The 20447-nt window shown below is 42.9% G+C and overlaps 1 protein-coding gene across 1 annotated transcript; it reads left to right on the top strand.

Moving 5' to 3' along the window:
* Nucleotides 1-1096: 1096 nt before the first annotated feature.
* Nucleotides 1097-17198, top strand: T265_11000 (hypothetical protein; the record flags this gene model as incomplete). Its single annotated transcript, XM_009177535.1, has 10 exons — nt 1097-1180; nt 1718-1815; nt 2761-2842; nt 3636-3715; nt 6208-6283; nt 9611-9743; nt 10448-10569; nt 11634-11723; nt 13458-13583; nt 17097-17198. 10 exons carry the CDS (start codon nt 1097-1099, stop codon nt 17196-17198), a joined length of 993 nt encoding a protein of 330 aa, XP_009175799.1.
* Nucleotides 17199-20447: the final 3249 nt, after the last annotated feature.

The raw sequence follows: 20447 nt of genomic DNA, 5'->3' as shown, positions 1-20447 counted from the left end.
TGTAGAAAAGGATTATTAAAGTTGCTCATCAAGCCAGCAGATACGTGAAAACAAGTTTGTAGACTCAGGGTGCTGCTCATTTCTGCCTGAAGCGCATGAGTGCTCAGCAAATTCCTAGAAAACACTACAGATCACCAGTGTGCACATCCTGTTGGAATATGTTTGCACAAATAACCAGTCATTGAGCAAGCTGATGAAAATGATCCACCGTATACCGATTATCATAAACTTTGTACCGCAGAACTATTTGATTTTTTGGTGGATACCTTTTTTCACATTATTGCCATATATTTTTGAGGCAAAGTTCGATTCACAGGAGACGCATTGCTATAAATTAGTAGGGCAAAGTTCGATTCACAGGAGACGCAGAGTATAAAATTCCAGGCACATGATGCTTCAAGTAAGCCTCAATATGATGCGTCCTTGTTCCCTTCTAATTGCGTTCTTGTTCTGCATCGACCACGTTGTACGTTTGGGAGCCATCGGTGTCCACAATTGGTCAACCATATTTAACAATAATCCGTCGAAGAACTGGGTTGTCCTAGTCGCTGGTTCAAATACCTGGGTCAATTATCGACATCAAGCAAGTTTCTGTTAAGTTTTTATTGGCTTGAGGCTCAAAAGTTCATTTAAATTTTGTAAGAAAGGGTATTCAAAGTAGAATGTTGCGATAATGGTCCACAAACAGTTATGTCTATCATGGGTTTCTCCATGGTTGTGATATTTCAGTCGAAACACTCGGAAAGCCTTATCGAATGAACACAATAATGAACACCCTAATGGAAACATTTCGTCGCCTGTATTCCTCTCCCTCAGTAGTTCATTGTCATAAAACGATATTATGTTTTGTGTGGGGTCGATACTACGCTCCTAACGTACTCAACCGTTACGGATGTGCATAGTCTGATTCACGATAATCGGAATCCGACTTTCGCCGCCCATAGGTTTTTACCGTTCCGTTATGTTACAAGGTATAATGTGGTATAAAACAGGAATTCGAGGTTTTTCTAGCCACCACTAATAATCTGTCCTGACTTGTAGCTTCATTATATTAGAGTAACTTTCCCGGGCAGCCTAGAATGACTTGTTGTATGAAATGGACTCAGAAAACTCAACAAAGTCCACTGACGTACCAACAACGTTGGTTGCTACGGCGAAAGAACCGGAATGGCTAGGCAACGTGAGCGAACGAATCTATAATACTTCGTGAGATCAAGTAGCATGCATTTGGAATAAGCATATAGAAATCCATCTTCCTCAAAATCGTTCGTCCGGTCGTCTATAATTTGCATAGAGTTATATGAGAATGGTATTCAAAATGTTACACTTTATTAGTGCGTATGTATCCATTCTTATGAGTCAGTGGGTAATAATTTATTTCCACATGATTTTCCACGCAATGTGACTATTTCTCTAGAACACAGGCTAACGACAGATCCGGCTGTATTTTCGATGTCAAGGGATACCAAGATCGTACAGATTCGGTGAGCAGGTCGTTGTTCTTACACGAATGAATGTAGAACTTTGGTTAACCAAAGCCCTTCCAGAGTAGAATCATGCTTCCTGTTTTTGGGATAATACATCCACACGCTGTTGTGGTAACTGGTGCTCCACGAAGTATGGATTATCCTACACACACACTGCCTGCCTACTTTGGATTTCATTAATCACTCTACCTGTTATCCTAAATTCACTTGTCATTTGTGTTTTCATTCAGTCGGACGTTTTTCACGCGTATCATTTGGTGCGTAAAAACAAAGTTCCAGCGGAGAATATAATCACTTTCGCCTACGACGATATTGCAAAAAATCGCAAGTAAATATCGCGTACAGTTTTCGCCACATGGTAAAAATTAGAATGTAGTAAGGTGCTTTTTATTTTGATTTAACACGTCTCATTGTTGTTCCGTATTTCTCGTGTATTGTTGAATTTGAGTTGCAGGCAACTATGGGGTTTCATATGTCACTTCAGATGTTTTATCAGATTTTCTGTTGGTTGATGCCTCTTCCTGACTTTAGACGCCATAGAACCCTGATGCGAGTAGCACCTTCTGATGATGATGACGAAGATGATGACGATAACGATGAAACTGATGTGCACTCGTTTGAGTACTCGTTTCCGTTGATATCTAGATGTCATTTTAGTGCATCAGCCGGCCGTAGTGCATCCAGAGAGAAGAAAAGACCTCCTAAAAACATCAAAATCTGATTCATGCGTGGAGACGGTAACAATCGTAAGTCGTTTATTGCCCAGTCGTTCTTTCAGCTGTAGCAACTTAAATGTGCCTGGCTGCCATGACACACGAAGGTTGCACGAGGTTTAGATTACTGCCATGTTTCCCAAACCTTGACAGAAGAGCTCGGGAGTCAGACGTAGGGCTGGAATCACGGAATTTCCGGTCAGTATATTTGCGCCTTATCCACTTGAGCCATATCGCCTCCTGTCCACTCGAATTACATTCACGGGCACGAAATATGGATATGCTCATAAAATAGACTGCTGGTGTAAATTTACCCAAGGAATTACATTTTAGCACCAAATTTGTAATTATCTTTGTTGTGCTCTCAACGGGGATCATTGAAGGTTACCTCAATTCCTTGGGCGTAAAATATTTTTATGTGTTAAAATGGTGCACTCATCGTCTTGAAAAAATTATTTCGGAAGCCAGCGAGCCCAGTTCGAACTGAATTTCTTTCTAATCGACCTACGTGCTGAGTTCTCCCGGGAGACATATCGCCATTTTCATTTTCTTTATTCCAGAAATCCGTTTAAAGGTAAAGTGTTCCAAGATTACGAGCACAAAGATGTATACAATGGGGTGGTAATTGATTACCGTGGAAGAGTAAGTCCGTGTTCCGTGCGCAGCAATTAAGTAAATTTCTGTATCAGTTTACCGCGTAACACAAGGTGCAATTAAAATGACACTGTGGATCAAAATACAATACAAAACGTAGGGCAGGTTAATCAGTTTTACCATAGCACAGAATGCTCAATCCACTTGGACGAACATTAGTCATAAGGTAATAGAGAAATCTCAGGCATTCCGTGACCGAGTTCAACCGTCCGACTTTGGTCTATCAAGTAGGTTAGCGTTCTTGTCAAAAGAACCGCAAAATGTGCACGAAGACCAACAGTGTCGAATAGATTCTCCGGGGAAATATCCTTTGATATCCCGATTGAAGCACCAACCAAACCAAGCAGCGTGTCCAGGACAGCACATTCAGCTAAAGAATATCATATATACGAAATACTAATCTGTAATTCATTTGAGTACTGATGAGTGATACTCGTTTTAAGATAGCGGCTAGTTCTCACGTATGTTGCATTCCTTAGTTGCTGAGGTAGGTGAGGGCCATTTGGTAGTGCTTCCAGGTAGTCCGTGTTCAACTCAACTACCAACACTAGGCTTGGGGAGTAAATCCAAATGCCATGTTTGATAAACGGACCAACAATCGATTCATTCAGTTTTCAGCACACATCGATTATCGTGAATAAAATATTAATGAAGATGGAGGGTAGATCCTAGATTTGAATTATTTTTTTAGGGTGAAAATGGATGGTGACTGGGAAGAGAGTGAGTGTACGGAACACCATTGTCACTGGAATAATTGGGCATGCATGTAAATCCGTTTTAGGATGTCACACCGGATAACTTCATGATGGTGTTAAAAGGCGATGATAAACTTGAAGCCAACAAGAAGAAGGTGCTCAAAAGGTGAGTTTGCGCGGAAGTGGACACTGTTTATACACTTGTTGATCACAACCAGAATTCTAATTTTGCAGGTCACCGTCTTCGTATTTACGAAATGCGTGTTTAGTATTCCCGTAAGTAACTTGGGACGTAATCTATTCGAGTAAGATTCACTCCACGGGAAAACCGGTTTATCCATTTCTGACTTTTGGCTCTTATTAAATCATAGGCATCAATTGCCGCTGGTAAAAGGTTTCAGAAATATTCAGATATGCGCAGTTGGGAGTAGCCAAATGTATGCTTGGTTTTGTGCATCGTTGGGTCGGTCAATGTTGGTTTGCTCGAATTCAGGAGTTGTTTTAACTCATCTTGTTGAAAAACGTAAATTAACACTGTAGTTTGGATGATCGAGCACCAAGTCCACTGTCGGCCCTGTGCGTTTATGGTGGTCCCTCAAATTTGTTTCGACGTTTACCCATCATACTCTCACCTTTTAGAAAACCTGTCGTGCCTATGTGTGTTGCTAATGTCACACTTGTTCTTTCGAACTTCCATTCCCGCCGTGTTGACCCGCATGACGAGATGGGTAGCGCCGGCTTACAGAAGCAAGCGAGGAAGCGAGGCAAATATTTGTTCACTCGCAAAGCATAGGTCTCTCATCCAGCCATCTAGGCACACTTTGTGTTTGCAATTGTGGCGAACTATGTAGTTAGCCGCTCTTTGTGCGTGTTATCTAATAAACCGTTGTTTCGTACAGGGACCGGCGGTGAATGTTTCCGTACATATTCCCAGCTTTCGTGAACCAATATATTTCGCTTGCAGTTGGAAAAATCCCCTTGATTTAAAAGTTTTGTGAACACCGATTGTTTGGCCTACTTCAACAGCTTCGTGCTATTTGGTCTGCTGACAATCAGGTTTGCAACTGCGAACGTAGTGCCTCGTGGTCTGTTCTGTCGCCATTCGAAGGTGGTGGCCTGCTAGCTGTTCATATAGGCTTTATTCTGAGGTTTCGCCAGTCCTCACAATAACTTGGAGTGGGAAGTTCCCGTATTCACCCTTCCAAAGCACTGTGTTTGACAAACGCTCATTTTTGAAATCCCCCGCCAAGTGGTAATAGACCTGTGGCACTTTATTTGCTGTCGCCTACAGAATGAAGATTCCACTGCCCGTCACGTACATTATATCCTGTTTCAGCAAGCTAGTTTTCTGCAAAACTTCATTTTCAGACAAAATATTTCGTTGGGCATATTTGAAAGGAATATTTTTTGTTACTTGACATATTGTGAGCCTAATCGTTTGCATTTTGAAATTTGGCTGACGTTCTACAAAAATATATCTTAGTTGAGCTCGACGTTATATTTTTCCGCCAAATTTTGCACTTCTGGTTCGATATTATGCTTTAAGCAGATAAGTTAACACATGTAATATGGAAATGAACAGAACAGCTTTTACGATGCCGCCTACAGTTAGTTGGGATAGAGACGGAATGAGAGATGGCTTATAGAATAGGTGTTCAACGGTGATAATCTCATCCGCACAATAAACAAGTTTTATTAACTGGAAGAGCATTCGTGAAAACAAACTCCGAAATCTCAGGCTACAGCACAACAGCAATTCAGAAAAAAACAATCAAAATATACTGCGGAAACAAGAAGCCGGCGAGAGAGATAATCGAATGTGGAAAGCCAGAATGCAACACAGTAGAAGTTGGTAACTGATGAATCAAACCATGAACAAAAGATTCTCATACAGAAACTACTTAAAGCAGCAATCGAATTCAGGGGGGTGCCTGCCACAACGCAGTGCAGTTCGAATTCGACCATTTGGACCCCGAGAAGTGAATGGTCCCCTCAGCCAGTCATATCCGTTTAATATCAGACAAGTATGGAGTAAATTCCAACCCAACCGCTCACTCATGATGTCACTTCGGATGGTGATGAAACATTCGTAAGCTTATCACTAGGATCAGAGAACTGATGAAGACCATCCTGATCAACGACCCGGAAACAGAACATTTTTAGATCGCATTTAGATAAGAACATATGGCTTCTTGGACAGCCTTGTTCAAAATGTAGGATCGCCTCATTTGGGTTACAATATTTCCCTGAGTAGTGTACATATCATGTAGACATTCCATTAAACAGATTTAATCATGCTCACAAGAGCGTCTTTTCAAAACAGCTAAGTGTGACCGTTCCGACGCCAAGAGAATAAGACCTGCTAAAGTGGAACACAGCTTCCAGCCAATTTCATACATTGAAAACCATAAGAATCAACCAACAGACGTCCAAAGAATCGAAGGTTCATCCACATATTCACGTGGCCATGCAAATAGCAGACTAGTGGAAGTTAATTCCGCTACTGATATATCCATCAGCGTGTACAAAACAATATTCTGAACTACGTGTTTGCTATGCTTCCATTTCCACGGGTATTTTCTTGTGTTTTCCCATCTATGCTAGCGCCGGCAATAAGCTACTCTTCAAGACCGCCTTAATCTTTCTACCCAACAACAGCGGTCCCAATGACAACGTATTCATCTTCTTCTCCGGCCATGGTGCCAGTTCCGTTATTGTCTTCCCAGGAGAAGAAGTAAGTTTAGTTAATTTCGGTAACCATGGTTTTAGCACGCACCTTTTTAATTAGGAGCTAAATAGTGAACGGATTGTAAAGGCTTACGTAATCATGTTGGTGCAAGTACATGAGTAATGCTTTACAAAAGGGAGATTATAATCAAGCTGATCCTGCAGCACTCTCAAGAGCGACATCCCAGTTGTCAAAATCAGATTTGTGCTCTCGCGAGTATCGAGTAGAGATAACTTTGTGGCCTGAGCAATGGCTCGTTTGGCTCTTTCGAAAGCGGCAATGGCGGCGGGGGCAAAGTAACAGATTTCCCTTTGGACCCAAGTAAATCGGTCAGTGGCTTAAAATAATTTCACAGTGAGGGATGAATCACCGGTAGTAGCTGATGATACCCATGAAACGGCGAATTTGGTTGAGAGTGGTGGCTGAAATGCGACTGGCCAATGGTGAAACACCTGTGGCGTCAATGTGTTGGCCAAGAAAATCCAGGCTAGTAACACCGAATAAGCATTTGTCAATGTTCTCAAGTATGTTGTAAGTGGAAAGACGTTCAGACACTGGTCTGAGATGAGCTGCATGTTCATCTGGGGGAGATGCTAGCGAATAAAACTTCGCCAAGTTAGATATACACTAACGGTAAGCCACGTAAAACCTCGTCCATGAAAAGTTGAAACGTTTGGGCTGCATTTCGAAGACCAAGGGGCGTACGCGTGAGTTCGAAAAGGACAAACGGTGTTGTGATGGCTGTTTTAGGAATGTCGTCCGGGGCTACGGGTATGTGATAGTATGCTGGTACGAGATCGATTTCGGAGATGTGGCATAGGGTAATTACGAAATCGTGGATATGTGGGATGGGATACTTGTCTGGGATAGTAGCGTTGTTGAGAGAACGGTAATCACCACATGGTCTCCACTCAACTTTAGATTTCTTAGGAACCATATGTGGGGGTGATTACCAATGACTCGATGAAGGGCGGATAATGTCGAGTTCGGGCGTGTGTTCGAACTCGTGTTTTGCGAGTTGTTGCTTATCCTGATGACGTTTGCGTGGGTTGGCATGGACAGGTGGACCTCTCATCTGAATACGGTGGACGGCGGAATGATTGACCGGTTGAGTGTACTGGCATGAATGAGTAAGGGTTGCAGAATCCCTATGTATGTCAGCAAAATGTTAACCCGGTAAGATAACGCGGATACGTGTGGATGAATTTGGGGCACTAATTCCGTTGATTGAGAGAAAAGTAAGCGTGCCTGAGAGACGTTTGGGTCGCACGTCTACAGATGGGTTGTAATGGGTCAGGAAATCTGCACAGATGATCTGGGTTTGGGCGTCGGCCAAAAGGAAGATCCACTTGAACGTTCGTCGCAATCCGGGATCAAGGGTAAGGGAACGTTCGCCGTATGTAGCGATGCGGGTAATGTTTGCGGCTTGTAACGAGAAAGAAGCAGAATCGGGAAGTGGATTCTTATGTGCTAGCACACCAATTTCAGCTCCCGTATCTACAAGGAAAAGTAGACCACTTGAATGATCGGTGATGTGAAACAGGCGACTAGTGTGAGGAGGGCCACAGACAGTCGTATCTGTTACTTACTTGCCGTGGTGTTTAAAGGGGTTTTGGAACGCGGCTTGAAGGACCAAGATGGTTGACACTTGCGTGCTTTTCGGCCATAAGATTGGTGATACCAGCAGCAAGAGTGGCGGGCACGAGATAACGATCTGGATCGTGAACGTGTTCGATGCTTGTTGATGTCCAACCGTTGTAGGCGGTCAGTCAAAGCATCAGATTTGGCTTGTAGTTGTGACACAGAAGCACGAAAGCGCTGATGACGTGGGATATGGAGGGTGGGGGTTTGTCGAGCCATAGTTGGGCCATGATTTCCACCGCTAGCTTACCACCGCAGAGGAGACTGCACATGTGGCGAAGAATTTGTGATGGCGATCTGTCCCCAGGTTTGACAGTGGTGAATATATCTCGCAGCATTTTTTTCAGATTTCCCCGTCCTACTTATGACGACCGCTCGAAGGGCGTCATACGGATTTTCCTTAGGAATATCTCCTAAGAGATCATTAGCTTCTGTTGCTACGTCACAAGGAAGACGCTGGACAACACAGGAATACCGAGTCTTGGGAAGTGATGCTTCGCGTAGAAAAACGGCGAAACCACACCATGGGTTTGCGTGGAATGCAATCTGGTAAATGTTTGCTATTCGCATTCTCGAACAAATCCGCTGAATCAAAGTGTTCCTTAGTACTAACCGGGCAAAAGAAACAAAAATACGACGAACTGGAAAAAAAGCTTTCAAAAAATATCTCGAAATACTCGGGTTCACCAAATTTGTGGGGGTCAGGCTACCCAATGCGTTAGCTTACCAGGAGTGTGTGGCAAAGAAATAAAAATAATTACGCTAGGGTGGTTATACAATAATAAAGAGATCAGATGGAACACACTCTCTTTAAAATAGTTCTTCCTTGGCCCGGATCAGCGAATATACCATAATACAATTATGTTGGTCCAGAGGTCTTCTACTGAACAGTCCCCACGTATAATAAATTCCGAGGATTTCTGAAATATTTTGGTGCCAGCGGTAGTAACTGAGACTCCCGAATGACCGCTGCAAGCGCGGGCGAAATCAGAAGAGAGAGTCGAAGCACGTGACCACGCTTGTATTACGTGAAATTGTACAAGTGCGCGTTTTTGTAGTTTTTCGTATTGAAACAAAAAACGATTATGCAATTGATGAAATACGTAGTGTTATAATGGAGGTAAAATAAATTTACAAANTAAATTTACAAAACGCCACAATAGGTGTCGTCAAGGTGCTTTAGATGACAACGTCACATAGTTTATTTACGAAGTTTAAGGTCGTTCGACTCACATGATTTTGTGGTCGGCCCATTCAGACTGCTGAGCAAACGGAGATACCATAAACAAGAAAGCTGGTAGTACACGGTCACCAGTGAGGCGTACATATACGAAGAACGCGTCAGCCGGATCTGCCCTGACAAGACAACATACTGCTTCTCGCTTCTAGCGCGACAGCACGAATCTTCAATAGTATGCAGTTTTTGTGTTTATGAGAAAACATTCTGTGATGAAAAGCCAAGAAGCAATGTACAACTGTTCCATACGTCTTGAGAATCATCAGTGTTGCGCTTGATAAATGCAAAGTGTAACCTATCGGCCACGAGCAACCAACCAGCAGCCTGGTTTATCCGCACTAAATCAGGACATAACGCCACCCATGCTCCAATCAAGGGATCCGCATCACTGGTGACTGACCCATCGAGTGGCTCATCTTGAGCTCAAGAGAAATTTTCTTCTTGCATTCCGACAGCTGCTTGCCATGGAGTTGAACGATACCCTTGCATACATGCGTTCAAAAAAAATGTTCAACAAATTGGTGCTGTATGTAGAGGCTTGCAACGCTGGCTCAATGTTTCACGATGTTCTTCCTTCAAATATGGGAAGTAAGTAGATTAAATTTCTGGCTGCTTATTGCATGGATCCTGTGAAATGGTGTTTATAATGTCAATCACATATGGTTTAAAAGCGTCGTTCCCCGGTAAAACAGGACAAAGCCTGAGAACCAGTCTTTGTTCCGAGCTTGGTTTTTTCTTGTTCACATCGCGATAATTGTATGAAAGAAACCCAATACTCTACGCCACAAGCGTTTAGGCGATGATGGCACCAAATGGATTGACATCTTTCCCAAAAAGTACATTTCAAACCAAGAAATAAGGTCTAATGCTAGTGACGTGTCTACCTTGGCCGCTCCCGTCAGTGGTCTTTTTCCAGGGGTTTTACCTTAAAAAACCTTATTATGCATTCGCATACTTATTTGATTTTGACGGACAGACCAAAACACACCCGGAAAATGTCTCGTTAATGAGAGTGTTTGGGAAGTTTCACTCAGTCTGCGTTCATGTCTTGATTAATTCTTAGAGAAATTCGAGGACTGCGTCTACCTGATTCGACGCAAGTAGCAGGAAAACCACTATGTTCTGTCAATGAAACGTCAGCGACCTTCTGACTAGTGTGTTAGTATTATACGTCTTGCAGCTTGGTTATTTCTCTGAGTCACAGGATCTTTTCGTCGATAATTTACCTCACTCTTTCACACATCTTTGATTTTGACTTATACTATCTCTTGTCTGAAACCCTAAACCCGCAGTCTACGTGACAACAGCAGCCAACGAAGATGAAGATTCCTCGGCTTTGTTTTGTTCTGACAAGGACATCGATGTTTGTCTAGCGGACGAATACTCGTATGAATGGCTTTTAGATTCGGAATACGTAAGTTTACACAGCTGTTTTGCAGATAACCCTGTCAGGTTTAGATGGGTAATCCGTTGGTACTCAGCAGCCAGTGGTAGTTCATTTGATCCTCAAAACAAATCACGGCAGTCCGGTGGCACCAAAATAATCAAACCATTGGTTGTATGTCCGAAATTTCTCACTATCCACCTAGGCAGGCTTGCCTCTGATCTCGCACAGGGATGTGAAAGAGGCTAGGAAACGTTTGGGTGCTATCAGTGTAATTCGCAATCTACGATGGAGACCGCCTGATTCCCACCGTGACTGTGCTTGAATCGATGTTATTGAAGTTCTTGTTATTATTTTCGGTTCATATCGCCTGAGTAATTGTCTGGAGCTTTAGGCGCATCGGAATAATTGTGGTAAGACAGCACCAAATAATTTGCTAATCCGTTGTGATTCTTTTGTTTTGAATAGGGCTTCGAATGGATATTGAGTTCACGCATGGAAGCGTCAATGTTGAATACTGATGTTCACAATGATGAAGTTGATGTTGATGATGATAGCAATGCCGTTGATGATAACGATGATTATGATGCTGGTGCATCTTCTGAACGCCTTTGTCTCAATACATCTGACGAAATGTATCAATATGGCAATGGCGTCCATGCTGTCAGTTTCTTTCTAGATTGTCTGACTGGATCTCGAATGTGTGGATATCTGGGTGTAGGCAGTAGGCTAGCCCTAGATTTTCCTTCCTGTTCCAGTATCCTTTCTTTCCCACCACAAATAATTTGGAATTCTTGTACGGCAGTAAATCATCAGTAGTTTCCTCTGTTGCTCATCTCCATGATGAAGATGACTGTGGTGATGTTGGTGGAGGTGAGCAGATAGAGCACCATATACTTAGGATATGTTTTGTGTGCATGTAAGGTGGAGTGCTCACAAATTTATCAGCAATATGTGTCTATGCATACCTCGGTTGTTTTACCCTTGTGAAAGTTTCAACGTTTTGCCTAAAGCGGATTCGTCTTAAAATTGCCTTAGCTAATTTGTCTGCTTCACATAGCTCCCCTTTTTCATTATCTTCCGCGTGCACGCAGAAAGACATAAAAACGCGTACACTGGATGAACAATACGAGGAGGTGAAAAGGTGTACAGTGTTTAGTCACGTGATGAAATACGGCGAAATGGTAAGTCACAAAATGATATGGAGAGACTCATTTGGTCACTTGTGAAAAGTCAAACTGTTATGAAAATGAGTGTATTTATCGATATGACAGATGTGTTTGGTTACGTGTGATAGGTGACGGTCAATGGTGCAAATACTTGATTAGGAACTGCATGTTCCATAGCCCGAGATCAGCAAGGTTGACAGTCCAAGCATGTAGATATCCGAGCCTTTCGAGTGTCGCTTTCCGGATAACCAAGCAATGGCTTTGGGTACCTTATACTTCATACATTTCTGTGCCACGGTACAAAAGGAGGTCAATTCTATATGAATCATTTACAAGTAATTCAGAGGACGGAAACTTCCATCTGATTAGTTGACACTCGAGGACCCGGTCAATTGATGGCCACTTGAAGTGTTTTTCTGTGTTGGTGCGATGAGTGCCTTGAACCTGAACGAGCAAACTCATGTGATAATACAAGTGCTATGCACTGATGTTTGGGAGGCGGCTTCGGGAATGATATTCATAGACCAATCGTATTTTTCAACACCAACACGTGAGTATTAAGGTGAACAATTACGGTCACATGGTGAGCCGCCTCTTCATTTTATGGAAGAAGACGCTATCTTGGTTGACACTGAACTGACAGGTGTCTGTTTATTATATAATTCAGGCGATGGGCAGTCTCCCAGTTGGAAAACTCCAGGGTCAGTATGATCTACCGATGCACCGAAACGATGGAGCTCTAGCAGTATGTGTTCAGTGCAATATTCGATATTTTGAACAGCCTATTGGAACACTTATTTCCTACGCAAATATCTATACAAGGAATCAAGTGAGTAGTACACCTAGCAATGAGAGTGCCTGTCACTTCAGTGGCAGAAACACTTAACAACCCAGTTAATATCGACGAAGTCTGCCAATAATAGCTGACTCAATGATCTCAATTAAAATATTTTTGATGGAAACAATAGTTAATCCGATAAACCATTCCCTGTGGTTTGATTCAAATCTCTAAGAAGATAAACAGACCAATAGATAGATAGATAGATAGATAGATGAGGACATAGTGATAGGCACGCTTTTAGATGAATAGCGAACAATCTACATTATCAAAGCAGACCGAACTAATCGTAGTCGAAAACCTATCAGTCCAACTGACTAGCATTTCACCGATTGCAAATATTCGTCGATTTCATGTTAAACCCAACAGGCAGGCAATCAGACAGAGAGGCAGACCGAGACAGGAGGACATAGTGATAGGCACGCTTTTAGATGAATAGCGAACAATCTACATTATCAAAGCAGACCGAACTAATCGTAGTCGAAAACCTATCAGTCCAACTGACTAGCATTTCACCGATTGCAAATATTCGTCGATTTCATGTTAAACCATCAGACGGAACACGGTGTTTACCACTGACCATGAAAAGAGCAGAGAAAGTATAACCTGGTAAACTCACGGTGCTAACTAATTCTGCAACACGATGGTTGTTGCTTCAACGAGTTTTGTTGGATGTGTTCATGTCATGAAACTACACATGAGAGTTAAAGCCCCGTTTCAGATGTTCATCAAAACCCGTGAAACGTTTAGTGATGTTCTACGTACTCGAAACTCATGTGCAGAGGAAGGAATTTTGTCAGTAATCGACGTGACCCAGACGACCGAGTTGTCTAGGAAGTCAATTCTTTCAATCACTATTGACAGAGCCCCTGTTAACAATAAGTGTTGCTCAAATGTTTTCTTGGTTCCAGCGGAATGCTGCAGATAGAAAGCCCTCTTGCCAGGCGCATTTGTTTACAAAGTCCCGACGGTTGTTTGAGGCCGCAAGAGAGGAAGCACATGAAATCGCTTGGCACAGGCTTTACCGTGCTCTTCAGGTTTGTATTTTCATTTTTCTTATCCAAGTGATCTCAACAAAGAAACTGAGTGCACGATGAAAAATGGTCTTAAGTAACAGTCTATTTGTGTGTCGGGAATAGGTTTTGAGGATGCATGGGAGCTGGTAAACGCCATGAGTCCAATATTTTGACGGGCGTTTCTTGAAGCTACCTAAATATCTAACGGGATTAATTGAGATGTGCGACAAATCTTTTATAGTCTATCTATAACCTCACACATCTATTCTTTTCGATCCTCCCAGCTTAGCCACATCGTCAAGGAAACCTTTCGTGACATCGTCATGGATGTGACAACCCACCGTAAGCCAACGGTAAACGGCTTGTCCAAGAGGGATGAACTCATGTGTTTCAAGGCAGTATTCGATCAATTCCGGAAGTCATGCTTCACAATTCAGCAGGCAAGTTGAACTCGTGATGCTCGGAAACGAGGGTGTGCAAAAAAACCTCATACATTGCTAGCCAATGCATTCACTCACGGCGTCACGTAAGGCGAGCCTCAGTCTCAAAATTTCTCTTAGTTCAACTTGCAGCAAATGAACTTTCGGGGCAATGTGGTGTTCACCTAAATATCACCTTCGTTCTTTTCCTTAAATTAGACGTTCATCCCGCAACAATGTGTTCATTGGTCCAACATCTTGGTAAATATTTTCCATCATAACCCGTCATCACGAAGCCGAGTGATGGAAGGTGGAATGTGCTGTAGGTAAATCGGAATTTTAAACAATCTGAAGTGTTATGGTGTAGGTACATGGGAATTATAAGGCTGAGAGCCTCTGGATGAAGCGACCGGTGTTCAATTCAGTTCACTTCACTTTAGTTCAGTTCCCGTCAGTTCAATTTCACTTTAGTTTAATCACGAAGCGAGTGATGGAAGGTGGAATGTGCTGTAGGTAAATCGGAATTTTAAACAATCTGAAGTGTTATGGTGTAGGTACATGGGAATTGTAAGGCTGAGAGCCTCTGGATGAAGCGACCGGTGTTCAATTCAGTTCACTTCACTTTAGTTCAGTTCCCGTCAGTTCAATTTCACTTTAGTTTAGCTTAGTTTTGATAACTTTGAAACCATTGTGAACTGAGTTCTAACCAGCAAAATACAACCACCATGAAATGTTGATGGATTGATGTTAGAAATGACAGAGGACAGTCATGGAGAGAAAGTCCATTGTTTGTAAGTGGTCCCTGTGTTCAAGACTGCAAAGAAATATACCGAAGCATGAGTTGACCAGAAAATCAGGCTGGAATCGTTAGGTTTGTTATTCAAAAACGCCACAGGCTAAAAATTACTGTGAGTTAACCGTCCAGCAAATCAACTTTAGGGCGAAATCTGGGACCCACATCACTAGCACCTTAGTTCTTTTCCTAAAATTGGACGTTCAACATGACGTTCATCAGTTCCACGTGTTGCAAGCTATTTCTCCCATAACCCGTTACCACTAGAGCGACCGATCTGAAGTGGAAGGTGATGTAGATAAAGCGGAATTTTAAACAATGCAAAGGGTCATTGTATGAGCATATGGAAATACCAAGATTGGCATTAGCTGGATGAAGCTGGCTTAATACAATTCAGTTAAGTTCGGTAGATTTCGGTTGAGTTGAGTTCAGTTCATTTCAGCCCAGTTGAGTTCATTTCAGTTCATTCCAGTTCAGTTCAGTTCAGTTCAACTGAGTTCAGTTTTTCAAACTTTTGAGCTGCAACCTTGCCAATGCTGGCATGCATAAAATCCCTGGGAACTGAATTCCAGCCGGCATAATCCGACCATCACGACAGGGTGACAGATTGATGTCGGACGCGATACGGGACTGCGTTGACGGTGTTCCTCTGTTTACAAATCGTCCCTGTGTTCAAATCTGCGAAGAAATAGAGTGACGGATGATCTCGCCAGCAAATCTGGCTGGAATCGTTAGGTTTGTTATACAATAACGCACAATTTCGAGGAAAATTTACCAAACAAGTCGATGTCCAACCGACAGAAAGCTGGAACAATTGGTGCGATAAAGCTGTAGAACGACAAGCCCAAGATGATAACCATGACTAGTGAACTCGGGTCAGTTTGTATGAAAACCTCTGTCTACTCTGAGCGTGTACCTTGGGTTCAATGTTTTGACAACCACTTTCAAACCTCTGTCGATTGAACCTCTGGTTATCCGTTATAGGGTGGTGTATATCCCTCTTTTTGATCAACGAAACCAGTCCTTTTTCCCAAAATTCCATCGATTCTACCTGCAAGTATTTGATTGAAAGGCGACGGTTGCCCAGATATTGCGCCGAGTGACTCGCTATTGCTCAACCTTTTGGACTATTCGTACTCTGCACTTCAACACTGTTTCCGTTGAGGAGAAACTATGCAAGTAATTTTACTCTCCAGAATTGATCAAGGACCAACACGCACAAACGCCTCATCAGTGTCACATCTGTCCGAAAAGCATAGCATACCACTGTTGATTCCAAGAATCCTCCAATATTTCTGGAACCCACAAAACCGATCTGTACAGAGGAAGTCCAAAGATAAGCACAGGCCTTCTACTGGTTCATCTGTTTTCATACGATTTGATGTAACGGCGGAGAATGGTTAACCAAAAACAACCAAGAACCTTCCCTGTACGGATGCCTAACTTATATATCTTCGGTGGATTATCAACGTACCGTGTTGCCTGACTGATTTCAAAATTCCTAAAACAGTCTCGATCGGTTTATCTTGCTCCAGATTCATGATCGTTGGACATTGCAACCAGAATCCTATCTTATAATGGACATTTGTTACCTTTTCAAATACCTCATTATTGGCACAGCAGGATTAGCTACATAAACTGGACAGCTGACCACCTGATTTGCCTTTTTTGGGCCCACCATGTAGGCTCAGGTAGGCTCCCATCAATCGCGTGTTCTAGATGGTCATTCAGTGGAAGCTAACCGAAATTTGCGGTGCACTTGTGCCCCCTATCGAAACCAAATTTGTTTACAAGCGGGATCATTTGAGAAAATCTGCCGGGTTCAAGTAAAATATGCCGTTGTACGGAAACTCGTGGACTGCGACCATTTGATGATCCTCTAAAAGGGCGAAACTGGACATTGTTTTGCTTTGTGTTTTGTTTCGTAGTGTTCCTACAGTTTCGCTCATCTGCTACGTAGCTGAAAAATTTAGAGTTTACTTCGCGCGGATTTATATCGTAACGCTTCGAAATATCCTCTCGCAAATACTAGTTTTAATCGCGGACCCAATATTCGCTTGAAATTCATAGTGCCTCACAAAGAAACATCCCACTGTTTAGAATTATTTTCAGTGTTTACGAGAATGCTGATGCCCGTTGGTGGACGTTAGGACGAATATTGTGTGAAAACACCTTGCTGCTCGTTTGAAAGCATTCTTAGTCACTAGTACAAACTTATGCCCAAAATGTCGGTTCCTAAGTCTTTCTCATGCGCGGCAAATCATTCGCTTTCATGATTGGACTGATTTACTAGCTGAGAACTTGTTATCTATCTGTCTTCAGATCCTTGAGGTAGCCCAGCAAACATCCCATTTAATGGAGCTGTGCAAAGCCGGATACGAGGTCGAAGCCCTCATCGACTGTGTCCACAACATCTGCTCCTAACGGACCCACCGCTTGTTGCCTGATTTTGCCAAAATAAAATGAATTGCAGCTGTTGATTACCGTGTTTTGCCATCGTCGCGAAACATGGGTTGTGTTTTCAATCAAGCCAGCCGTCCAACGTGCGTTCGGTAAAACCCAAAAGCATTTAGGTAATACCGTCGGGATTCTCAGGCCTTCTGTACTCGTCAAGAGGCCACCACATATCTGGCGCACCAGTGCATGATAGGCGCACAGGACGAACATAAATAGGCCAGTCGGCCAACGTAGGTAGAACAGTTTTGTGTCGTCTGTCGACTCAAAAACACTGCTCAAATTTCAATGTTCCTCGTGATCACTTTAGCCGTGATAGGGACACATCCTGAAACTAGGCCCCTTCGACTTTGAACATGCTGTCATACAACTCTTTGAAACTCAATCGTACATTTAGACAAGCAAGGTCGTTGGCAAGGCCTTAGTTAGTCTAAACTCCTGGTAAGGAGTCTTCTGGAGTTTTCTGTTTTGGGCGGTTTTTCTCTTAATACAATTTAAACCTCATGATGTTGTGTCAGATTCATCAACTGGTTGATGTTCATGCGCATGGGACGTGAAGGGATCAACTCCAAGCCAGAGGTGTCTAGTCTAGAATCATTCCCAAGTTACACCGGATGCGCAGTATCGCGGTTCCACGGAAATCCATCCTGGGACAAACGTACTGGTGCCCTACGGCACGCAAAACATCGGAGGCTGGCATCGAGCCAAAACACCAACTCAGACGGCAATCGTGTTAAATCGGTTACACGCAGAATTTGGCTATTGATTAAAGCAGGTTTTTGCCGCCAAATTTTGGAACTCTTCAGCTACACCTCGTCTTTGGATAAATTTCAGAGTAAAATAAAAGGAATGTTACTGTTACTGCTTTTCCCCCTCCTGTGCCGAGTGCCAGAATGGGTACACAACAGCTTTATTCCAAACAAGCGAGTGCGTGCCAGCGGAAAAGTTACAACGGCTCCGCGTTATATCAAGAGCGTTTTCTGGCATTAATGCAGGCAGTCTGATAGGCGTTCAATGTACACCCATTAACGATCGTGTTTCCAAGGGATGCCTTAACGCTAAACACAATTGGTCGTCCTTCTGTGGCGTGCATAAACGCTCGTCGGTTTTTGCTAAATTGATTGAATGATTGACTTGGCTGGATGCATGCCGGCTTCCCTATTCAAATTTTGGTGGATATTTTGGGCCTCAGTAGATTCCGACCGTATAACAGTTAACTCCAGGATTCCGATCTCTCTGATAGATAAAATACTCTCACTCGCACATTAACTACGTCTCATCGGGAGACTTAACAGAACCCAAAGTAGTCTTTCGTATTTACTGGTCAATTTCAGCTGGAGTGTAAACTTTACTTGGTTTCAGAATTTTGCTCAATGACGAAATCAGTTGGTTCATTAATCTCGGTGCGCGAATTGTTCGTAATATCATATGCGTCACAAGGATAAATCACCTGATCGTTGCCGCTCCCGAGGCTTAGTAGAACACCGTATGCAGGGGCATGATATTTGACCCAATGGAAATTCTCAGGACAAGCTAAATTTGAAATCGCATTTTGGTTCCCAGGCTGCAGGTTTACTAACGTAAATGACGTGTTTTGCTTCACAAAATTGAACACATAAGATTCAGCACGTCGCGTGAAAATTATCGTATCATGTTTTGCATGGACTGGTCGTTGTAAGAAAACGGCAGAAGCGAATCACGCACCTCCGTCCAGCCCCTCCCAAGTTTTTAGATTTACAACGAAAGTCATGGCGACCGTGTAACAGTTAACTCCAGGATTCCGATCTCTCTGAGAGATAAAATACTCTCACTCTCACATTAAGTACGTCTCATCGGGAGACTTAACAGAACCCAAAGTAGTCTTTCGTATTTACTGGTCAATTTCAGCTGGAGTGTAAACTTTACTTGGTTTCAGAATTTTGCTCAATGACGAAATCAGTTGGTTCATTAATCTCGGTGCGCGAATTGTTCGTGATATCATATGCGTCACAAGGATAAATCACCTGATCGTTGCCGCTCCCGAGGCTTAGTAGAACACCGTATGCAGGGGCATGATATTTGACCCAATGGAAATTCTCAGGACAAGCTAAATTTGAAATCGCATTTTGGGTTCCCAGGTGCAGGTTTACTAACGTAAATGACGTGTTTTGCTTCACAAAATTGAACACATAAGATTCAGCACGTCGCGTGAAAATTATCGTATCATGTTTTGCATGGACTGGTCGTTGTAAGAAAACGGCAGAAGCGAATCACGCACCTCCGTCCAGCCCCTCCCAAGTTTTTAGATTTACAACGAAAGTCATGGTACAATTAGCAGATGCTCACTATTGAAGCGAGGGCATTTTTTCTAGAGAGCTCGAGATAACTCAGTGGTTGAGGTGAGAAATCTTAAGGCTTCATATGTCGAACCGTTCTGAGTAATCGTCTGCGTTTCGCGCAGCTCAATAACATTTAATGGTTGCCGTTTCGGAAGGCATGATGAACTGTTGGAACACCGGTGCTAAAATGTGAGAACTATGTTCAGCGGGTATATCGGTATAATCCGACGAACTAGAAATTCACAGTTCAGCACAGCGTAACAAGTAACACGAATGTTTTCCAACTGACGAATGTGTACAGCATCTCCAATACTAAAACAAGGGAATAATGAGTAGAGCAATGAATATATATCAATCATGTTCATCAGAGGATGAGAGTCCGCAATTGGCTCTATAGCGCCTTTGTGTAGACCTGGGTAAGGCTATTTCATCAGAGTACCCCAGTCAGCAGAGTCCTCTTTTCCCCTCACCATCCTCTTTCTTGAACGTAGAAGGATATTCAGATGTTGATATTAATAACGGTAAGTTCAGGTTCGGTCGAAGGTTTGTCAATTTATATCCCCAATTGGGTCTGGTTGACGGTTGTTTGCTACCTTCCTTCAACTTACTCTTTCCGCTCTTCTTCTTCGCGCTGAATTGCATGATGTGTTAAGTGCGTTGGCCGGTTCAAGCGATACACGGCAACTGAGAGCACTATGAAGCCATCCGGTACTTGTTCTCCTTCATCATTTCATTATCTCAGTCACATTTGCAATTATCCCGGCGCTCCCGGGAACCCATCCTTCTTCTGATGCCCCGTAACGCACAAGCCGACAGGAGGAAGAATCGATGATATCTCCAGTGTCTAACAGGAGAGACGGGCCGGTTCGAGCTGTTAGCAACGGCAACTGGCCAGTTGAGT

Source organism: Opisthorchis viverrini, assembly GCF_000715545.1.
Source record: "Opisthorchis viverrini unplaced genomic scaffold opera_v5_443, whole genome shotgun sequence".
In the NCBI taxonomy this organism is placed as follows: domain Eukaryota; kingdom Metazoa; phylum Platyhelminthes; class Trematoda; order Opisthorchiida; family Opisthorchiidae; genus Opisthorchis; species Opisthorchis viverrini.
The sequence above is the reverse complement of the archived record's forward strand: the minus strand, read 5'-3'. Positions and strand labels throughout refer to the sequence as shown.